The sequence below is a fragment of the Mustelus asterias genome, unplaced genomic scaffold (genome assembly GCF_964213995.1).
Source record: "Mustelus asterias unplaced genomic scaffold, sMusAst1.hap1.1 HAP1_SCAFFOLD_107, whole genome shotgun sequence".
In the NCBI taxonomy this organism is placed as follows: Eukaryota; Metazoa; Chordata; class Chondrichthyes; order Carcharhiniformes; family Triakidae; genus Mustelus; species Mustelus asterias.
In genome coordinates, this window is record NW_027590151.1 from 548,318 (window position 1) to 570,906 (window position 22,589).

The following is a 22,589-nucleotide window of genomic DNA, read 5'->3' on the forward strand; positions in this document are numbered from 1 at the left end:
CTGCTTGTTTCAGAACTTGTGTGTTTGTCTGAATGTGCGTGTGTGTATGTTTGGGTATGTGAGTTGGTCTTGGATTGTGTGTGTGTGAACATTTAAAATAAAAATGGATGATAGAAAAGCTACAGCACAAACAGGCCCTTCGGCCTACAAGTTGCGCCAAACATGTCCCTACCTACTAGGCTTACCTATAACCCTCCATCTTACCAACTTCCATGAACTTATCCAAAGGTGTCTTAAAAGAACCTATCGAATCCGCCTCCACCACCACTACCGGCAGCCGATTCCACGCACCCACCACCCTCTGAGTGAAAAACGTACCCCGAACATCTCCTCTGTACCTACTCCCCAGCACCCTAATCTCAAACCATCAAGTCCTGGTAGCATCCTAGTAAATCTTTTCTGCACTCTTTCTAGTTTAATAATATCCTTTCCATAATAGGTTGACAAGAACTGTAAACAGTATTCCAAATGTGGTCTTACCAATGTCTTGTAGAACTTCAACAAGACGTCCCAACTCCTGTATTCAATGTTCTGACCGATGAAACCAAGCATGCCGAATGCCTTCTTCACCACTCTGTCCACCTGAGACTCCACTTTCAAGGAGCTATGAACCTGTAACCTTAGATCTTTTTGTTCTATAACTCTCCATAACACCCTCCCATTAAATGAGTAAGTCCTGTTCTGGTTCGATCGACGAAAATGGATCACTTCGCATTCATCTAAATAAAACTCCATCTTCCATTCACCAGCCCACTGGCCCAATTGATTAAGATCCCATTGCAATCCTTGATAACCTTCTTCACTTTCCACTATGCCACCAATCTTGGTGTCATCTGCAAACTTACTAACCACCCCTCCTAAATTCTCATCCAAATCATTAATATAAATGACAAATAACAGTGGACCCAGCACCGATCCCTGAGGCACCCCGCTGGTCACAGGCCTCCAGTTTGAAAGACAACCCTCTACAACCACCCTCTATCTTCTGTCATCAAGCCAATTTTGTATCCATTTAGCAACCTCAACCTGGATCCCGTGAGAGTGTTTCCAGCTTCTGCTCCAACCGAACCATGCGGTTTGTGAGGAGCTGCAGCTGGTCACACTTCCAGCAGACATAGACGCAGGGACACGAGAAATTTCCCTGATCTCCCACATCTGGCAGGAGGAACATATCACGGCCCTAACTGCCATCTCTGCACTTGGACACTGAAAAAAAAAGAATAAGAATCTTACTTGCTTTTGACAAAGAGGGACATTCCCAAACTCTGGGTGGCAACAGCCAGAGGGGGCGCGGGACGAGATTCTCGGGTCGGGAGCTCCGAGGCAGCGATAACTATGGAACCTCGACTGAATGTTCATTGCTTTCCGCCACCTTTAGATTTTCGAGATTTATTTTAAGCAATGGGCGTGGCCTAAATTGACGACGTTCGGGCCTGATGTCTTTCAGTTCAGCTCTGAGATCCAGTGTCCCAGAGCAGTCCAGCTCTGCAGTCTCCAGCTCCCCGTCATATAAACCATCAGCTCCGGGCAGCAGAGCGATGGGAATCCTTCTTGTTTTCAGCCTGTGTGTCTGTTTACCCCGTGAGTACTGATCACACTAAACTACATTGTGTGGATTGAATAGAAAGCTGCCCCAGTCCATCCCAATTACAGACATTGTCTGGAGTTTTAGCCCCGTTGTGTGGTTCAGCTCTGATGGGCCTTTAAACTCTCTGTGTTTCATTTCCAGGATCTTTCAGTCAGTCAGTGGAACAGAGCCCGGCAGCGGTGACCAGAAAGGAATGTCAGTCCCTCACCATCACCTGTGTTTTCTATGGTGGATTCTTTGCTCGTGCTTTGGAGAGGGCGGAATTCTTCAGACAAATACAGGCTGGGACAAAGCGGGAGCGGGTCTCCGACGGAGGGAGATTTGTTGTGTCGGTGAATAAAGCAACAAAGACATTTTCGTTGGAAATTCGGGATGTGAGAGTTGAAGACGCCGCCACCTATTACTGTAAAGCTCATTACAAAGGCGGCAACACAGTGATGGGTCTTGGCTTCCCGCCATACTAAAACTCTCACTGAAGATTTTCACATAAACAAATGAAAAAGCGGAGTTAATCTTCCCTGACACCCGCACAGTTCCATCGCACACCGTCAATCCCACAGTCAAGTTTATAATGAGAATTTGATTATTACCGTTAACATTCTGAGTGTTATAAACATGAAGTGTGTGCGGAAGCTGATATCTTTCCGGGATTGGCGTTGATGAACGAAGAATGGAAATGACTGATCCCACCTTACAAACCCAAACAAAAGATGGGATCATCGTCTCTCAGCTGGAACTGGGAACCGCAGTCCCCGCTGTTTAATTAATGTCCCTACATCTCACACAGTATATGGGGTTTTGATGCTGAATTATAACACTGTGTAAATGATTGGGGGAGTCACAGTGAAAAGGAGCTGAGCAAATACCTGTGCACAATTACCTTATACATTTGTAGGGCCCAGAGAGAGAATTATGGGTTGATGTTATGAGCGCTGCAATCTGGATTAATTACATTGCACTTTCCATCACTCACATCTTTCTTTGATATTTTTCTCAGTTAATATGAAGCGACTATCTCCTACCTGGGGATATTTACTGAGAACGCGGGGCCTCAAAAAGAACAGTTTGAACTGACAGAGACTTCAAAACATTGAATAATATTTATTGATTTAAATCCCCCGAATAATGGGAACTTCCAAATGACTGTGATGATTTCCCGTCAAGTTGAGTAATCGGTAGTTCTTGTACGGGGAGACTGAGATCGGTATCAGTGTGTACTACTGGTATGAAGCCGATGGATCAGGGACGGTGGTGACTGTCACAGCCGGTAAGTGACTCCAAACCCCGCCGTGTTACAAAATGTCTCGTTTAACGTTCACCGTCATTTTATTATCGTGATCGGGATCGTTTCAGTCCAATTGTTACGGATAAGGATCTGTTTACAAATCCGTTACAGATTTCGATTTGGGGGCAGGACGTGATTTAGGAGTCGATCCAGGTCAGCCCTGGGGAAAGCGAGTGTGAGACCTGATGCAGAAGGCGGTCAGCGCTGTAGGGATAGTGGTGGTTGTGGGGATGGAAGTGGAGGGGTGGGGGTGGATGGGCTGTGATGTGAGGTTTAACAGTATTTGGGTCATTATTAGTTTAACGGGCACATTGGGGTTAACATCCATATCAAGGGCTTTCACAATCCTGATAGTTTATAACAAATTATCGGCACTCTGGAATCCACCTTCGGTGTTAATTGTGACGGAGGGAGATCTGCCTGTCTCGAACAGCCCGGCACTGGGATCGCAGAGCTCTATCCTGGGCAGTAGACTGCAGTCCCTGCCGTGTAATGTGAAGAAGCTTCCGGTTGAATGAGATCAGTGCCACTGCGGACAGTTCATTTAACCGCAACAGTTCATCCAATAGCTGTCCCGGGAGACAAATAGAATAAAAGAGACAACAGACTTCAGACATTAGAGACCCTGGTTAGTTCTAGATTGAATTTTTCAATAGAGAAATCAGTTACTGAAATTAGTGAAATTGTACCTGACATTCCTCTAAACATCCTCCATAGAACCAATCACTTTCCTCATTTTCCACCGTCAAAAGAGGCATAATTTAAAATGAAACCAAATCCCCCACACATGAAAACACTTTTGTTCGAAATGAATATAACTGGAGTTTTACCATTTTTATACTGAAATATTAAACTAAACTGACTTAAACCTATACTTTATTTCTAATGTCCAAAAACACTGAAGAGATTAGTTAAACTATCTTTGTTTCCTGACAGTTGTCATTTACAGAAGAAAATAAATACATAAATTCGAATAAATTCAAACAGGGAGAGCCAGAATGTGGATCTCGCTGTCACATTGAATGTTTGGAGCAGAGGCGAGTGGTACATTTATGGGAAGACTCGAAAATACTGAAAGGAGAACAGAATAGACCGACAGAGTGAGCTGGATTGAAATTATCAATTTGATTTCTGACGGGTGAGGCTGGTCGGGTGTTTCTATGCAGACATCAGTGAGTTAGACCGAATTGCCTGTTCCTCTTCTGCAGTTTCTATACAATGTAAAACTTAGAGAAAATTCCGCCCAGAGAGAGCAGAAGAGAATCAGTTAAAGAGCAAAAAAAGAATTGAAATTGTCAGAGAGCCAGAAGAGGCAGTTCCCAGTGAGTAACTGTAAAACCACTGCAGAAACTGAACAGCATAAACCCAACTGACAACTGAGAGACTTTGGGAGAACTTTCCACGATTGCAACGAACCCAAACAGCGCAAAATAAATGTTGAAACAAAATAAAACTGACTGTAAATATTTCCAAGTAAAGAGAAAAGGAGAAAAGATGTTCCTGATAGTTAGATAGCAGAAGAAAACCAAATAGATGAACAAACAGAGATTCCCGGGAAGTGTTAAACAGATATAAAGGAATGACATTTGAGCACCGATGTTCAACATCATTCCATCCCCATTGGAGCTGATGAATCACAGTCATTCCCTGTTGGATCTTGCTGTGCGCTTCGACGTAGCGCAGCTGGGTAGTCACTTGGAACGGATTGCCTCACTGATAATAAAATATTCCCTCGTGTTTGTCTCTTAGGAAGGGAAATAGAAAGTGAAATATAACATACACCATTGAATCATAGAGTGCAAAAGGGTGACATTCGGCCCCTCGAGTAGATGCAGCCCTTTATAAGTGAAATCCAGTTCTTCCCCTCAGTCATGAATTTTCCCCATAACCCTATTTTATTCCTGTTCCGGCGCTTGACTATTCCCGTGTGTTTGTCACTGTTGATTCAGCTCTCACCATCATTCTGACATTGCATTCCAGACCGTTGCATCTTGTTGTGTAAAGAAAACCTCATTTTCCACTGGTTTACAATAATAATAACAGTGAATACAATTCCATCAGATTTAAAATAATAATAACACCGGATAAAACTGAGCTACTCCCGCAATTGACACATTCCCCTGGTAAACAGTGACTGAACCACAGAAGAAAACGCTGTTTCTTTTTTTATCCTCCAGATTCTAGTTCCCTGGTGTCTAAGAATCCGCCTCTCCAAACCTCTGCTGCCGATGACACGGTTACATTAAGCTGTGAATATTCAGGGTTCTGTCAGTACACAGTACACTGGTACAGTCAGCCCCCAGGGCAGGCTCTGAAATACCTGCTTCAGACACACACCTCAGGAGGGGAGAATAAAGAAAATGCTGCCGGGGGGAGAATTTCTGCTTCTATCGATTCTGCCGAGAAAATCAGCTGGTTAAAGATCTCCAAACTGGAACTGAGCGATTCCGCTGTGTATTACTGTGCACTGAGTCGGAGCACATCTGGGACCACAGTAGTTGAATCTCTCTTAATGCCCGTACAATAACCTCCCAGCACCACGGGAGAAAACCAAACTCTCTCAATAGCACCCTCCCAACACCACTCCCCACCACCGCCTTCCATCCCCACCGAGCGTACACCATTACTGACCCACCCCCACTGGGACACGGCAGAAGTTGTGTGGCTTTTGCTACCAAATAAACCTGTTGGACTTTAGCCTGGTGTTGTTAAACTTCTTACACGGCAGAAGGACAGAGAAAGGTGGACGAGACCACAATGGATCTTGTTATGGAATCAAACGGTGTGTAACATGGAGAGACTAGAAAGCTCATCTTTGGCAATGGAAGCAGGCTGATTGTGAAACCCAGTAAGTAACTAATCCTGGATAATGATTACTCAACATGTTACTTTCCCTCCATGACTTCATTGAGACATACAATCGCTGTGTTATTTCAATTATCACTGTTGTTGTATGGAACGGGTGAGCAGTTCTCATTGGGAATCCAAAGAGCAGCTTCACTGGGCATTGAGATAGAGCAATGAGAACTTTATTGTTTCCACAATTCAGGATTGTTTCCTTAAAACATTTAACTGGCCTTTATCATGAAAACCCACTTGGGTAGCTGGCAAGGAGATGTATTGCTGAAATGATTGTGTGTAATGCAATTAAATGATACATTGATAGATAGTTAAAAGAGGAACAGCCCGATAGAGTCATAGAGCCATAGAGATAGACAGTACTGTAAAAGTTGCTTCAGCCTAATGAGGGACAGAGATAGAGTAGACAGGAAGACACCTATCCCCATAATAGAGGGATCAATGAGCAGTGCTTTTTGGGGGCGATGCATTGAGTTAAAGTGCGGGGTAGGAGAGTTAGAGAGAATGTGAAGAGAACTTTTCCCCCAAAGGGCGATAGGAGCCTGGGACTCAGTGCCTGAAAGGCTGGTGTTGACAGAAACCCACACAACATTTAAGGTGTATTTGGATATGCACTTGAAATGCCATATCACAAACGGCAATGGGCCAAGTGCTGGAAAATAGGATTAGAAAAGTCAGCTGGTTTACCTTTGGTGGGGCAGACACGATGGGCCGCAGGACCTTTGATGTGCTGTAGACTTCTATTTTATTCCCTGGTGGGAGAGTCAAGGACCAGAGGCATAATCCTAGAGTAAGGGGTTGTCCATTTAAAGAAAGAGATGATGAAGAATTTCTTCTTTCGGATGGTTCCTAATCTGTGGACATCTTTACCGCAGAGGGCTGTCGTTAATAATGTTCAGTCCTGGGATAGACAGGTTTTAAATCCACAAGGAATTTGAGGGTTATGGGCATACGGTGGGAAAATGGAGTTGAGGATTATCACATCAGATCAGCCATGATCTCATTGAATGGTGAACCGAATAGCCTACTTCTGCTCAGGGAGAGTTATCAGGGGAGATGGAAAATATGAAGCACAGTCGATTTATTGATCCAATAATGTGCCTTTTAAAATTGTGAAAAACGTAGTAACTAAGTGTGAGGGAGCGGGAAGGAGGAAACTGTTACATTTCGTTCGGGAGAGAAGCTAATTAAGACGAGTAACATTAACTTAAACTGAATGTAAGCTAGCCCTGTGTTCATGTGGCTGGTTCTATGTTTTGTGGTAGCCGTTATCACTGTTCTATCTACGAAACTGAGAAGCTTGTCTTGGGCAAAGGGACAAAACTCACTGTGAAGCCCAGTAAGTCCTCAACTATTTTCCATCCTGATCTATTTACAGTAGGGGGATAATTGAAAGTTACAGTTCGAATATATAAGTTACGATATCGTGTTTTTTTTTCAATCAGTATCGACTTTTGGGGAGGAGGGGTAATATAATGGCCATTAATAATTTGAGGAGGTCTTGTGGCGTAGTGTGTTAAAGTCTCTGCCTCTGAGCCAGAAACGTCGGGTTCGAGTTCTAATCAATGTACTTGATGGCCAAGGAAGCTGAGTTCATAACGCGGCCCAACACTGGTGGTAAGAGTGGGAGCGATTCCTGCTCAGCCACGTTTGATATGGAGCGTGGCTTCCTAAATCTCTAAGCCCCTGGCAACAGTATAGCGAACTGTTCCAAAAATAGCTAGCTCTGGAAGCAGATTAATTCTGCCTTTGTGCACCACTGGGTGCAGTAAGGGAATTTGGGGTTAGATGTCCTTCGTGTTATACAATCGTATAAGATTCATTGTTCCTCTGTTGGTGGTAAATCAATTTTAAGATGAACTCTTCGCACACCATGGCAGCTTTCAAGGCACCCCGCCCATTAGGCAATGTTCCAGTTTCCTTGCTATGTGTATTAGCCAGAAACTGAATGACCTTATGCATTGATAGCTTTCTGCTGGCAATGTGTCACGGCGCTTATTACTATGACGGTAGTTAGAAACTCACCTTTGGCAGCGGAATCCAATTGATTGTTGCGCCAAGTAAGCGCCAGCTGATTTCTCGGCATCCTTCGATGGACCTTTCTGCTGAACCCGTGTCCAACAAATGGTGACAAAGAGCGAAAATAATTAATTAATTCAATTTAATAATACGTTGTTAAGTAGATCAACGTATCATTAGACAGTTAAGTAGAGAGATAGCGATCCACGGGATATAATTAGTAAATTCACAGATAACACAACAAGTGGTGGTGTGGTAAATAGTGAGGAGGAAAGCTTTCAATTGCAGTACGATACAGAGGGATTGATCAAATGGGCAGAGCAGTGGAAAATTGAAATTTAACTCTGAAAATGTGAGATGACGCATTCTGGGGGGACTAACATGGCAAGAGAGTTGAGAGAAGTTAATGAAACGCTGCATGGAAGGAACGTTAAACCTCTAGCTGTGTGTTGTGCTTTTGTGAAATAGAGAAAATCAAATATAATTGGAGTTCGTTGGGGAGTGGTTTCAGGGAGAGTTGCAGTTGCATTTTCCTCTTGCAACTTGAATCCTAATCTATAGTTAAAACATCAAGCAAGACCTCTGTCATTACTGTTCCCAAGAGAGTAACCGATTTGTTTAGTATCTGGAACGACAGTGTCACCCCCGCCGATGAAAGGCTGAACCTTGGCACTGGAACCAAAGTCACTGTGGAACCCAATAAGCACCCTCACAAAAAGTGAAGCACTGCGGACGCAGAAAATCTGAACAATATTTACTGAGAATTAAATTCCCATTTGTAAAGTGGATAGAAATATATGTCATATGGAGCTAACAGGCTGGAAGAGGGAATTGCATTTAAATTGGTGGATGGGGAAATATTTTTCTTTCAAGATATAACCTGCCCTGGCTATTGAAGTCAGCAGAAGCTGAAATTGAACTCAAAACTCAAACTCAGGAGAAATAAAATGTAAATAAATCTTATATTTCGGCTCATCTGGTTCGGTTTAATTTTTTGTCACATTGTGTACAGATGTTCTAGCACCAAAACTTTAAAACTTATCTTTGGCAGAGCAACGCATTCACTATTCAACCGAATAAGACATTTAAAATTTTCAGTTTGGATCTGGTTAGAATTTAAGTAGCTGAAGTTTCCTTCAAGGGTCTCAAGGGCTCTTCCTAATGTGAACTTTGTATATATTGCTCTGCCCTCGAATTAATGAGTGTGATTCATCATGCGCTAAATGACAGCTGCATCTTCACTCCAATGGAAGGTTTATGTCTGTGCTCTTTGTACTGTGCATTATGATGATACAGTGAAGCTCATATTTGGCAGAGGCACCCAGTTAACTGTTGTGCCAAATGAGTACGATTGGAAGTTACATTCATTTTGTTTCATGCAGATTATGTTTTCGCTATATGGTGTCTGACAAATAGCAAGTAGACAACGATACAAAGTATTACATGGAATACAATTGAACGCATTCTGCCTGTAAGATGAGCTTCAAGAAGATAGGGAGACAGCTAGCTCAGGTCTCAATGCTTATTTAGACATGCTGCAGGTGGCAGGCCAATCTTTAGGCCTCAGCAATGTGACAGGCATTGATGGGTGCCTCATAGAAACATAAAAACGTAGAAGATCGTAGCAGGAGGAGGCCATTCGGCCCTTCGAGCCTACTCTGCCCTTCATTACGATCACGGCTGATCGTCCAACTCAGTAACCTAATCCTGCTTTTTCCCCATAACTTTTGATCCCATTCGCCCCAAGTGCTATATCTAGCTGCCTCTTGAGTACATTCAATGTTTTGGCATCTACTACTTCCTGGGGTAATGAATTCCACAAGCTAGCACTCCTTGGGTGAAGAAATGTCTCCTCACCTCCGTCCTAAATGGTCCACCACGAATCCTCAGACTGTGACCCCTGATTCTGGACTCCCTCATCATCAGGAACATCCGCCCTGCATCTATGCTGTCTCGTCCTATCGGAATTTTGTAAGTCTCCATAAGATTCCCCCCTCATTCGTCTGAAGTCCAGCGAAAACAGTCCTAACCTAGTCAATCTCTCCTCGTACATCAGCTCCATCATCCCCGGAATCAGCCTGGTAAAGTTTCGCTGCAGTACCTCGAGAGCAAAGACATCCTTCCTCAGAAAAGGAGACCAAAACTGCACACAATATTCTAGGTGCGGCCTCACCAAGTCCCTCTATAATTGCAATGACACATCCCTGCTCCTGTACTCAAAACCACTCGCAATGAAGGCCAGCATACCATTTGCCTTCTTTACTGCCTGCTGCACCTGCATGCTTAACTTCAGCGACTGTTGAATAAGGACACCCAGGTCTCGATGCAAACTCTCCTCCCCCAATTTAGAGCCATTCAGGTAGTAATCTGCCTTCTTGTTTTTGTTTCCAAAGTGAATAAACTCACACTTATCCAAATTATACTGCATCTACCACTGATTTGACAACTCACCCAGCCTGTCCAGATCAGGCTGAAGGATCTCTGCATCCTCGTCACAGTTCACCCTCCCAGCCAACTTGGTATCATCTGCAAACTTTGAGATGTTACATTTTGTTCCCTCGTCCAAATCATTAATACATATTGTGAATAGCTGGGGTCCCAGCACCGATCCCTGTGGCACTCCACAAGATACTGCCTGCCAATTTAAAAATGGCAAATTAATTCCTACTCTTTATTTCCTCTCTGCCAACCAATTTTCTGTCCATCTAAATACAGTTCCCCAATTCCATGCACTTTAAATATGCCCGATAATCTCTTATGCGGGACTTTGCCAAACGATTTCTTAAAGTCCAAATATACCACATCGACTGGCTCCCCCTTGTCAACCCTACTCGTTACATCTTCAAAGAATTCCAACAGATTTCTCAAGCATGATTTCCCCTTCATAAATCCATGCTGATTCTGTCTGATCCTGCCACTGCTTTCAAAGTACTCCGCTATAAGTACTTGATAATGGATTCGAGAATTTTCCCCACTACCGATGTGAGGCTTACTGGTCTATAATTCCCTGTTTTCTCTCTACAACCCTTTCTGAATATTGGAATAACATTAGCTACTCTCCAATCTGCAGGGACTCTTCCAGAGTCTATAGAATCCTGGAAGATTACCACCAATGCATCCATTATTTCTAGAGCCACTTCCTCAAGTACTCTGGGATGTAGATTATCAACCCCTGGGGATTTATCCACATTCAATCCCATCAATTTTCCCAGCAACATTTCTCTACTCATGTTGATTTCCCTCAGTTCTTCCCTCTTACTCAATATTGCATTCTCCAACATTTCTGGTATCTGATTTGTGTCCTCATTTGTGAAGAGAGAACCAAAGTATGTATTCAGCTGGTCAGTCATTTCCTTGTCCCCTATTATACATTCCCCCATCTCTGTCTGTAGGGGATCTACATTTAGAAAGTATTAGTGTCAGTCTTTATGTTCCCTGCAAGTTTACTTTCGGACTGCATTTTCCCCTTGTTAATCAATCCCTTCGTACTTTGCTGAATTCTAAACTGCTCCCAATCCTTAGTCTTATTGTTGTTCTTGGCCAATCTGTATGCTTCTTCCTTTGATCGGATACTATCTCTAATTTCCTTTGTAAGCCATGGATTGACGCTCTTACTGATTTTGCTTTTGTGCCAGACAGGGATAAACAGTTGCTACAGTTCCCCCATGCGTTCCTTGAATGTTTCACGTTGCCTATCCATTGTCATCCCTTTAAATATGTCTCCCCAATCTATGAAGGCCAAATCACGCCTCATATCCTCATAGTTTCCTTCATTAAGATTCAGCATTGTAGTCTCTGAGTCAACTACTTCACTCTCCATCCTGATAAAAAATTCTCTCATGCTATGATCACTCATCCCCAAGGGGTCTCGCACAGCTAATAATTGGCAATTATTACCTTGTCACTACACAGCACCCAGTCTAAGGTGGCCTGCTCCCTAGTTGGTTCCTTCACATATTGGTCAGGGAAACCATCCCGTATCCACTCCAGAAATTCGTCCTCTAATTGTGGTTAATTTGAGTTGCTCAATCAATGTGCAGATTAAAATCACCATTGATCTCTAATTTCGTGTTTAATGCCATTTCCAACATCACCACTGCAGTTTCGGGGTCTATATATGACACCCACTGATGTTTTCTGCCCCATTGGTATCTCTCAACTCTACCCGCACAGATGCCACAATATCAGAGCTAATATCCTTTCTCACTATTGTGTTAATTTCCTCTTTAGCCAGCAGTGCCACTCCACCACTTTTTCCTTTATGCCTGTCCTTCCTAACTACTGAATACCCTGGGACATTCAGTTCTCATCCCTGGGAACCCTGCAGCCATGTCTCCATAATTCCAATTATAGCATACCCGTTTACATCTATCTGCAAGATTAGTTCATTCCCTTTATTGCAAATACTCCGCGCATTAAGGCACAGAGCCTTTAAGCTTATCTTTTTAACATTGATTGCCTCGCTCCCAGTACTTTTCTCTATAGCCCTTTTTGAATTTTGTCCTTGGTTTCTCTGCCTATCATTTTTCTTATTTCCTTTTCTACATCATGTTTTGTCCTTGTTCCCTCCTTCCCTGACTCCTTACATAAGTTCCCAACCACCTGGCATATTCGTTTCATTGGGTGACCTTGCATTATTGTGAGGTGGTGGAACTGGGTCGCGGCAGTGGCCTAGTGGTATTATCGCTAGATTATTAATCCAGGAACTCAATAGTTTTCTGGCGACCCGCGTTCAAATCTCGCCATGGCAGATGGTGGAATTTGAATTCAATAATCTGCAATTAAGAATCTACTGTCGACAAAGAAAGCCATTGTTGGAAAAACCCACCTGGTTGAGTAATGTCCTTTAGAGAAAGAAATCTGCCATCCTGATCTGACCTGGCCTACATATGCAATTTGGTTGACTCTCAAGGGCAATTGGGAATGAATAATAAATGCTGGTCAGCCACCCGTTGCCCATGTCCCATGAATGAATACAAAATCTCTCCCTTTTGGAAAATGAGCCCGAGTTGATTCAACTAAACGTAAACGCATCTTTCAGACTCAACTGACTTACCTCTTCGAAATCTAACAGGATTATGACAATAAGAACAGATAATGTTGGGAAAACCCCCAGCAGGTCAGGCAGCATCTGTAAGGAGGGAAAGCTTAGTTAACAAATTAAATACTATCATTTGAATCGTATTTCTTTTCTGCCAGGGGTTGAGGCGTCACTGGCTAGGCCATGTTGCAAATTTCTGTTAAGGCATTTCAGAGATTGGCACAGCAGGCGCTAAGGGCTGAATAGCCTTCCCTTGTTCCTATGTTTCCTAACCTATGTTCAGAGGCTAAATATATTTGTTGCAGGGGAGGATGTGGATGCTATCTTTGACTAGTGGCTACCTTGGCTCAGAAATTCTTCACGTTGATAGAATCTTAGAGCATCCAAGGAGGGTATTCGGCCAATTTAGCCTTTGATGGTGCGAAGGGGAAGATATGCAATATCTGTTACCTGCAGCGAATCAGTGACTATTCCAGCTTTGCCTTTGCCGTGAACTGCCTGAAATCTGAAACAGCTATCTCAATAGAAGGTTTCTGTCTGAGCAATTGTTACTGTGCTACGATAAGCTAACGTTCGGCAGCGGCACCCAGGTGACAGTTGTACCAAGTGAGTGTGAAGTCAGTGTTTCTTTTTCTTTCATTCCACATCTCCTCTGTGATCTAGTTTTCTGTTGTAAGTGTTCTAGTCAAGTTAGGCAGAGTGCCAATATAATATGTGGCATGCAGACGAAGAGATTGCACGGTTTTGAGTCAGTTTTGATCAAGCTAAGCTTACCCAGGCATTAGAGGGCCCTAGTATTATGGTATTGAACTGAGAAGCAGAATTGTGTCCTGTTAACGGGATAGGAAGATTCCATCCAGAGAGTTAACCCAAAAGAAAGGGGGGAGACGAGCAAGCATCATTGTTCTGTTTAAACTCCAAAATCAAATCTCTTACAGCAGAGATGGGGCCCTTCAGCCCGTCGAATCTCCACCAATAAAACGACACAAAATCTACACTAATCCCACTTTCTGGCACTTGGCCCATAACCTTGAATGTTACAACATTTGAACTGTTCATCCACCTACTGCTTAAATATTGAGAGTTTCCTCGCCTCTGTTACCCTCCCAGGCAGTGCATTCTAGACATCCACCACACTCAGGGTCAAAAACAAATTTCTCAAATCCTCAGATCCCGCCTAAACGTCCTGCTACTCATCTTAAAATTATATCCCTCGTTATTGACCGGTTAACTAAGGGGAACAGCTGTTCCCACTTCCAGGCAATGCATTGCATGACAGAACCAATCGGTTTGTAAAAAAGTTATTTTCTCATTTCACTTTTTCCTCTGTTGGAAATCATTTTAAATCTCTGCCCTCTCGTTCTCCATCCTTTTGCGAGAGGGAACATCTCCTCCCTCTCTACTGTAACCAGCCCCCTCGTGATTTTGAACAGCTCGAATAAATCTCCTTTTAACCTTCCCTCCAAGGGAACAGTTCCAATCTTTCCAACCTATTCTCATACCTCATAACTCATATTCTCATAACATTTCCAAGTTATTCTCAAACTGAAGTTGCTCATCCCGGCAACCGTCCTGTCAACCTTTACTTCACTCCCTCCAACGCATTCCCATCCTTCCTATTGTATGGTTCCCAGAACTTTTCACAATATTCCAATTGAGGTTTAATTGGATGTCTTATATAAGTTCACCATAACCTCTGATCTTCAGGTCGTCGTTGGCCTCTGGTATAGTACCAGAAGATTGGAGGTTAGCGAATGTTGTCCCATTGTTTAAGAAGGGGAACAGAGACTTCCCCGGGAATTATAGACCGGTGAGTCTCACTTCTGTTGTCGGCAAGATGTTGGAAAAAATTATAAGGGATAGGATTTATAGTTATTTGGAGAGTAATGAATTGATAGGTGATAGTCAGCATGGTTTTGTGGCAGGTAGGTCGTGCCTTACTAACCTTATTGAGTTTTTTGAGAAAGTGACCAAGGAGGTGGATGGGGGCAAGGCAGTGGACGTGGTATATATGGATTTTAGTAAGGCGTTTGATAAGGTTCACCATGGTAGGCTTCTGCAGAAAATGCAGATGTATGGGATTGGGGGTGATCTAGGAAATTGGATCAGGAATTGGCTAGCGGATAGGAAACAGAGGGTGGTGGTTGATAGTAAATATTCATCATGGAGTGCGGTTACAAGTGGTGTACCTCAGGGATCTGTTTTGGGGCCACTGCTGTTTGTAATATTTATTAATGATCTGGATGAGGGTATAGTTGGGTGGATTAGCAAATTTGCTGATGACACCAAAGTCGGTGGTGTGGTAGACAGTGAGGAAGGGTGTCGTAGTTTGCAGGAAGACTTAGACAGGTTGCAAAGTTGGGCCGAGAGGTGGCGGATGGAGTTTAATGCGGAGAAGTGTGAGGTAATTCACTTTGGTAGGAATAACAGATGTGTTGAGTATAGGGCTAACGGGAGGACTTTGAATAGTGTGGAGGAGCAGAGGGATCTAGGTGTATGTGTGCATAGATCCCTGAAAGTTGGGAATCAAGTAGATAAGGTTGTTAAGAAGGCATATGGTGTCTTGGCGTTTATTGGTAGGGGGATTGAATTTAGGAGTCGTAGCGTTATGTTGCAACTGTACACAACTCTGGTGCGGCCGCACTTGGAGTACTGTGTGCAGTTCTGGTCCCCACATTACAGGAAGGATGTGGAGGCTTTGGAGAGGGTGCAGAGGAGGTTTACCAGGATGTTGCCTGGTATGGAGGGGAGATCCTATGAGGAGAGGCTGAGGGATTTGGGATTGTTTTCGCTGGAAAGGCGGCGGCTAAGAGGGGATCTTATTGAAACATATAAGATGATTAGAGGTTTAGATAGGGTGGATAGTGATAGCCTTTTTCCTCTGATGGAGAAATCCAGCACGAGGGGGCATGGCTTTAAATTGAGGGGGGGTAGTTATAGAACCGATGTCAGGGGTAGGTTCTTTACCCAGAGGGTGGTGAGGGATTGGAATGCCCTGCCAGCATCAGTTGTAAATGCGCCTAGTTTGGGGGCGTTTAAGAGATCCGTAGATAGGTTCATGGACGAAAAGAAATTGGTTTAGGTTGGAGGGTCACAGTTTTTTTTTAACTGGTCGGTGCAACATCGTGGGCCGAAGGGCCTGTTCTGCGCTGTAATGTTCTATGTTCTATGTTCTTTGCTCTTGTACTCGATGCCTCGATCAATAAAGCCCAGAATGCTTTATTAGCCGCTCTGGCAAAAAACACATAGTGGGTCTTACAGTTACGATAGAACAACTGTACTGATAGACAAACTGATGGCTTCGGTGGATAATTCCAACAGAAATAGGGTTCTCATAGCTGTTTAAAGAATAAAATCCTGAGGGATGGAAAGTGCCCTGATGTGCCTTTGATGCCTCTTTCGAATGCTTTTTTAGCATTTACACTTATGAGCGTCACTGGAAAGGCGAACATTTGTTATTCATCCCTAATTGCCCTTTGAAATGAGTGACTTTCTCAGTTTTAGACGGACAGTTGCGAGCCAACTACATTGCTCTTGGTCTGGAGTCACAAGTAGAACAGGACATGTGAGATTTCCTTCCGTGAAGGACATTAGTGATTCTGTCGAGTCCTGAAGAGAATCAACAATTGTTTCATGGTCCCATTCCTGAGACTAGATTTCAACTCCAGATTTTATTAATCAAATTGAAGTTCCACCAGATGCCATGATGGGATTTATACGCACGTAGCCAAATGTGTTGTCGTGACCTCTGTAATACTTTTTCAGTGGCATTATCATCCCGCCACTCATGGGCTTTTGAAACATTCGAGCAAAGGAACTTAAGTTTAATGGGAGAGTGGAAATAGAAACATAGGAAGTTGGAGCAGGAGTAAGCCATTCGGCCCTTCCAGCCTCCTCCACCATTCATTATGACCAAGGTTGGTCATCCAACTCAATAGCCTGTTCCTGCTTTCCCCTCATATCCTTTTATTCTTTTAGCCCAAGAGCCATATTTAATTCTTTCTTGGAAGCATAATGCTTTGGCTTCAACTGCTTTGTAATTGTGAATTGCACGGGATTTTCATTCACTTGGTGAAAAAGAAATTCTCCTCATGTCAGTCCCATATCCTTTGGCAATGAGCCCCGGTTCTCGATCCTGCCGCCATCCTGCATCAACGCAGATGAACCGGCTGTGGAAGCAAATCGAATTTCAAAAACCTCGTCATGAAAAACAATCCTAACATTGCTATTCATGGGGTTATGTCAATTTTGTACCATCTGGTATCACTATGCACACTTTGCAATCAGAAAGCTTATCTTTGGCAGTGGAATAAAACTCACTGTCGAACCCAGTAAGCGAAGCTATTCTCTGCATTTATGTCTGGTTATAGTTTAAGAAAGTATTGTCCGATTCTAATACACCTGTAAAGAATCTTCGTCCTGTAATAGCTGCTGTTGTATTGGTTGGGAGAGCCAGGGGGTGGGGGGGGGCGGGGGGCGGGGAGAGCGTGGGGAGGGGGGGATGGGGATGGGAAGTGGTGTGGGTTAAGGAGTGAAAAATTAAAATGTCCTCTGACAACTCTGGGTCAGAATTTACAAACAGCAGATTATTAGAATCCTACAACAATGGAGGAGACCATTAGGCCCATAGCTCTTGCTTTAGGAACAGTAGAGTCATAGTCATTGAGTTTTACAGAACAGGAAGAGGCCCTGCGGCCCATTGTGCCTGCTCCAGCCATTTAGCCCCTCTCTATTCCAGTTTCATTTTTCAGCACTTGGTTGTCGCCTTATATATTACGGCATAAATGATTTTTGGACTTGCGTGACAAGGTCCCTCTAGTCCTCTGCACTTTCTAGCATCCTCCGGTTCATTATGCATTCCCGTGCCTTGCTACTCCTCGCAAAATGCATCACCTCACACTTTTCAGGATTAAATTCCATTTGCCACTGCTCTGCCTATCTGACCAGCCTGCCTATATGGTCCTGTAATCTCTGCAAGTCAGTGACACTTCACTTCATACGAAAACGATGTGTGCATTCTTGGCTTGACTTCGTGTGAACTTTGTATACAGCACTCCCGAAATAATGCAAATTAAATGTTTTTCTTCTGTACTCTGTGAGGTAAATATGATGCAACTGCTGCAATGCAAAATTTCTGTCTTGGAAATTGTTCCTGTACATTTACTAATTACAACACTGAGACATCCACATTCAGCGGTGAAGGTCGTGACCAGTAAGGATAAGCTTACTTAATATCATTATCTGCTGTGTGATGGACAGGGAGCCAGCATCATGTGGGAAGGCAATTGAGGACATTGCACCGATATAATGAACTTACACGGCTGAATATCCAGTTCAGCTGCTCCTAAACTTGCAGTGTCCAACCTTTGTAGATCCAATGTCATATTGTCATATTTGTAATGTCATATTGGACTAAAAAAAACTTTATTTTTATTCCTTGGATGTGGGCATTCCTAATTTCCCACTGGACAATTTCAGGGCCCACTACATTGCTTCTTGAATCCAAAGTCAAAGTTCAAAGTTTATTTATTAGTCGCAAGTAAAACTTACATTAAACACTGCAATTAAGTTACTGTGAAATTCCCCTAATCGCCACAGTCCGGCGCTTGTTCGGGTCAGTGCACCTTAACCAGAACCACAATGTGGGAGGAAACCGGAGCAACCGGAGGAAACCCACGCAGACACGGGGAGAACGTGCAAACTCCAGACAGACAGTGGCCCAATTTGGGAATCGAACCCGGGTCCCTGGCGCTGTGTAGCAGAGCTAACCACTGTCCTACCACGCCGCCCCCGCTAGCTGGCATATTTCCTTCTCCAAAGGACATTGTTGAACTAAATGCACATTTACTACCATACGCACCTCGTCTACTCTCAGCCGCCATTTTGGCAATAGCACATTCACTTCCCTCGTCCAAGTCACTAATGTATATTGTAAACAATTGTGTCCGGAGCATTGATCCCTGTGGCACTCCATCCTGAAAATACTCCTCTTTTCCCAACTCGCTGTCTCCTATCGATTAGGCAATTCTCTATCCATGCTAATATATTACCCCGAAAAGCATAGGATCTGAAGTAATCTTTCGTCTGAGACCATGTCCAATTTTATTTTGCTGCAATGATAAGATGCAAACCATCGAACGACAAGGCTTTCTTAACGGCAATCGACGATGGTTGCCATAGTTTTTACTAGAGGCTAGATTTCGATTAATTGAATTGAAATTACATCAAGTGCTGGGGTGGGCATTGAATTCATTTCTTTCAGGGAATTAGCCTTGGTTTCTGCGTTGCTAATCCAATGACATCGCCACTTCGCTACCACCATCCCATAATGTTGAATGAAGACTATTTAAGGATAGTTTCAATCATAAGCATGTTACAGAGCCAGAAATCAATTAGATTCATTTCGTTTTGTGGGCTTTATGAAATAATTAATATTCAGTGGCATTACCCAGCACTTTCCCGCACGGACATATAAAATATAGAGAAAGTTAGAAAATAAGAGCAGGAGTAGACCGTTCGGCCCTTCGACCCTGCTCTGCCATTCGACACGACCGTGGCTGACCCTGTAACTCGACACCATACTCGCCCTCTCCTCATAATTTTTGACACCTTAAGAGTATAGTGATATATTTCCATTTAAAATATATTCTCTGATTTCGCATCCACAAACTTCTGCGGTAGATAACTACAGTTTTACCAGCCTCTGAGTGAGGGCATTTTTCCTCATCTCAGACCTAAATATCCAACCCTGTACACTGAAACTTTGACCCCTTGTTCTAGACCCCACCAAAGGAAACACCATCCCTGCATCCAGTCTGTCCGTGCCTGCTAGAATTCTGTATATTTCAATGACACCGCCTTTCATTGTTCGAACCTCCAGTGAATACAGATGCAGTCGCCCAATCTCCCCTAAAAGGACAATCATGCCATTCCAAGAATCATTCTGGTGTACTTTTTCTGCACTCTTTTTATTGCAAGTGTATTCTTTCTTCGATAAGGAGACCAAAACTGCCCACAATATTAGATTTCGTCAAAAAAGGGTTGGATTTAGGAAATGTCTTAATGGAGGAAAGTGAGGCAAAATGCTTCCTGGTTTCGCTCCTGAAAGTCTTAAACATTAAACATCGTCTAAAATCCTGTTTGATTAAATCTTGGACTCCCCAACCAGCAGCAACTGTTCCTGTTTATCAACCCTCTCCTTTTGGGTATGATTAAGTCACTCCTTAACTAAATTCCAGCGTTTTAGATTTAAACATCATTTACACTGTTAATCGAGTACTCTCAACATACATACTGCTTACAGAGTAAAATTTCTTCTCCTGCTGCTCTATTCAAGGAATTTTTAAATGCTGACTTGTAATTTTATGAAAAACGGAACATAAATGTTGCCGGTTCTGATTGCGGACTCTTTATTTCAATCATGATCTCAGATCTTCACATTCAAACATGAATACTAAGCTTCGAATATATTTTTCGTTCTCTCAGTGTTTGTGCTTTCTGTCTTCTTCACCTGTCTAAAGAATTTGAATAAAGACATTCGTTGATCAATCCTTACTCTTAGCATATAGACATTTATAAACAACGTGGTTCTTTGATTTTCAATTCTAAATCTTACATTCAATTCTAGCTTACATTTCCCTGCACTGAAAACATCCACTAGTTTTATCCATTCACAAACTATTAATATTTCTTTGCAAATCGGTGCTTCCAGCTACGCTAATTACAATGCTGTTTTTGTGTCATTTGCAAACTAGCATATTCAGCATTCTATCACATTCTATCGCATTGTCTTAATAAATACAACTAAACTGCATATCATTCTGTATAGGTATATGTGTGTGTGTATGTGCGTTTGAGTGTGTGTGTGTGTTTATGTGTGTGTGTTTGTACGCCTCCATGTCTGTATGTCCATACCTGTCTGTGTAAGTGTCTGCGGCGTATTTAAGTATTCAAGCCTCGAAGCAACATAAGAGCAGGCATTTGGCCCATCGATAAAGATCGAACATTCAAACTGATTATGGCACACACACACGTACCCACCCATACAAAAGCACACACACAAACACTCACACAGACGTACACAAGCACACACACACACACGCACACGCACATTAATATTTGGTGACACACAAACGTACCATTTGCCTTCCTCATTGTTTGCTGTACCTGCACGCTAGCTTTTAGTGACCAGGTCTGTCTGGAAGTCAACTCTTTTCAACCTCGCACCATATAGAAAATATTCTGTATTTCTGTTTCTTTTTCCCCAACCATAGTGGAAATCTTTATACTTAGTCACTTTTTATCCCATCTGCCATGTCTTTGCGCATTCACTCAGCCTGTCCAAATCTCCTTGAAGCCCCCATTGCATCCTCCTCTCCATTATGTCTGTGCCATCAACAAGGTTTGAATTATTTTATTTGGTCCCCACATCAAGTTTCTGCTTGTGTTCCAATCTCTGTGTTTGTTTCTGGGCATGTCTGCCTCTCAATACCTCAGTTTGAGTGTCTCTCGATTTGTGTGTGTGTGTGTGTGTTTGTGCGTGTGTGTGTACGCCTGTGTGCCTGTACGTCCATGCTTGTCTGTGTGAGTGTCTGCGGCGTGCAAATGTATTTCAATCTCAAAGGAGCATGAGTAGGCCATTTGGCCCAAAAATAATGCTCCAACTTTCAGACAGATCATGGTACACACACACACACACACACACACGCTCTCTCGCGCTCCTATTTGATTAGACAAATATGTATCATTTGCCTTCCACGTGTCTTGCTGTGCCGACATGCTAGTTTTTCGTGACCCATGAACAAGGACCTCCAGCTCTCTCTGGCAACAACCCTGTCCAATCTCGCACTGTTTAGGAAATACTCTGCCTTTCTGATGTCTTTTTTTCTGCCAGAATGGATAACTTCACACATATTCAGTTTTATTCCATCTGCCATGTTCTTGCCCATTGACTCAGCCTGTCCCAATTCCCTTCAAGTCCTCCTTGTATCCTCCTCACCATTAGTTGTGCTCATCAGCAAGGTTGGAAATATTTTATTTGGTCCCCAAATCCAGTCTGTCTGTGTTTTGTGTGTGGTTCTGGGTGTGTGTGTCTCTCAATGTCTCAGTGTGTGTCTGTGTATGTGTGCGTGTAGGGGGGCGGGGGCGGTATGCCTGCCTCGAGATGCATGTGTGTGTCATAGTGTCATAGAATCATAGAGGTTTACAACATGGAAACAGGCCTTTTGGCCCAACTTTTTCATGGCGTCCATTTTTTAAGCCCTAAGCTAGCCCCAATTGCCTGCATTTGGCCCATATCCCTCTATATCCATCTTACCCCCATGTAACTATCCAAATGCTTTTTAAAAGACAAAATTGTACCTGCCTCTACTACTACCTCTGGCGGCTTGTTCCGGACACTCACCACCCGCTGTGTGAACAAAATGCCCCTGTGGACACTTTTGTATCTCTCCCCTCTCACCTTGAACCTATGCCCTCTAGTTTCAGATTCCCCTACCTTTGGAAAAAGATATTGACTATCTAGCTGATCTATGCCCCTCATTATTTTATAGAGCTCTATGAGATCACCCCTCAGCCTTCTACACTCCAGGGAAAAAAGTCCCAATCTATCCAGCCTCTCCTTATAACTCAATAGGGCGGCACGGTAGCACAGTGGTTAGCACTGCTGCTGCACAGCTCCAGGGTTCTGGGTTCGATTCCCGGCTCGGGTCACTGTCTGTGTGGAGTTTGCACATTCTCCTCGTGTCTGCGTGGGTTTCCTCCGGGTGCTCCGGTTTCCTCCCACAGTCCAAAGATGT

General features: G+C 43.3%; 1 protein-coding gene across 1 annotated transcript in view; it reads left to right on the forward strand.

Moving 5' to 3' along the window:
- Positions 1-1,538: 1,538 nt before the first annotated feature.
- The window catches only part of LOC144484440 (T cell receptor alpha chain MC.7.G5-like), a 28,586-nt gene continuing 7,535 nt past the window's right edge, over positions 1,539-22,589 (forward strand). The window contains exons 1-5 of the mRNA XM_078202972.1: positions 1,539-1,581; positions 1,730-2,035; positions 2,820-2,855; positions 5,051-5,344; positions 5,671-5,721. Of these exons, the coding sequence (XP_078059098.1) occupies positions 1,539-1,581; positions 1,730-2,035; positions 2,820-2,855; positions 5,051-5,344; positions 5,671-5,721 (730 nt within the window). The remainder of the gene's footprint in view (positions 1,582-1,729; positions 2,036-2,819; positions 2,856-5,050; positions 5,345-5,670; positions 5,722-22,589) is intronic.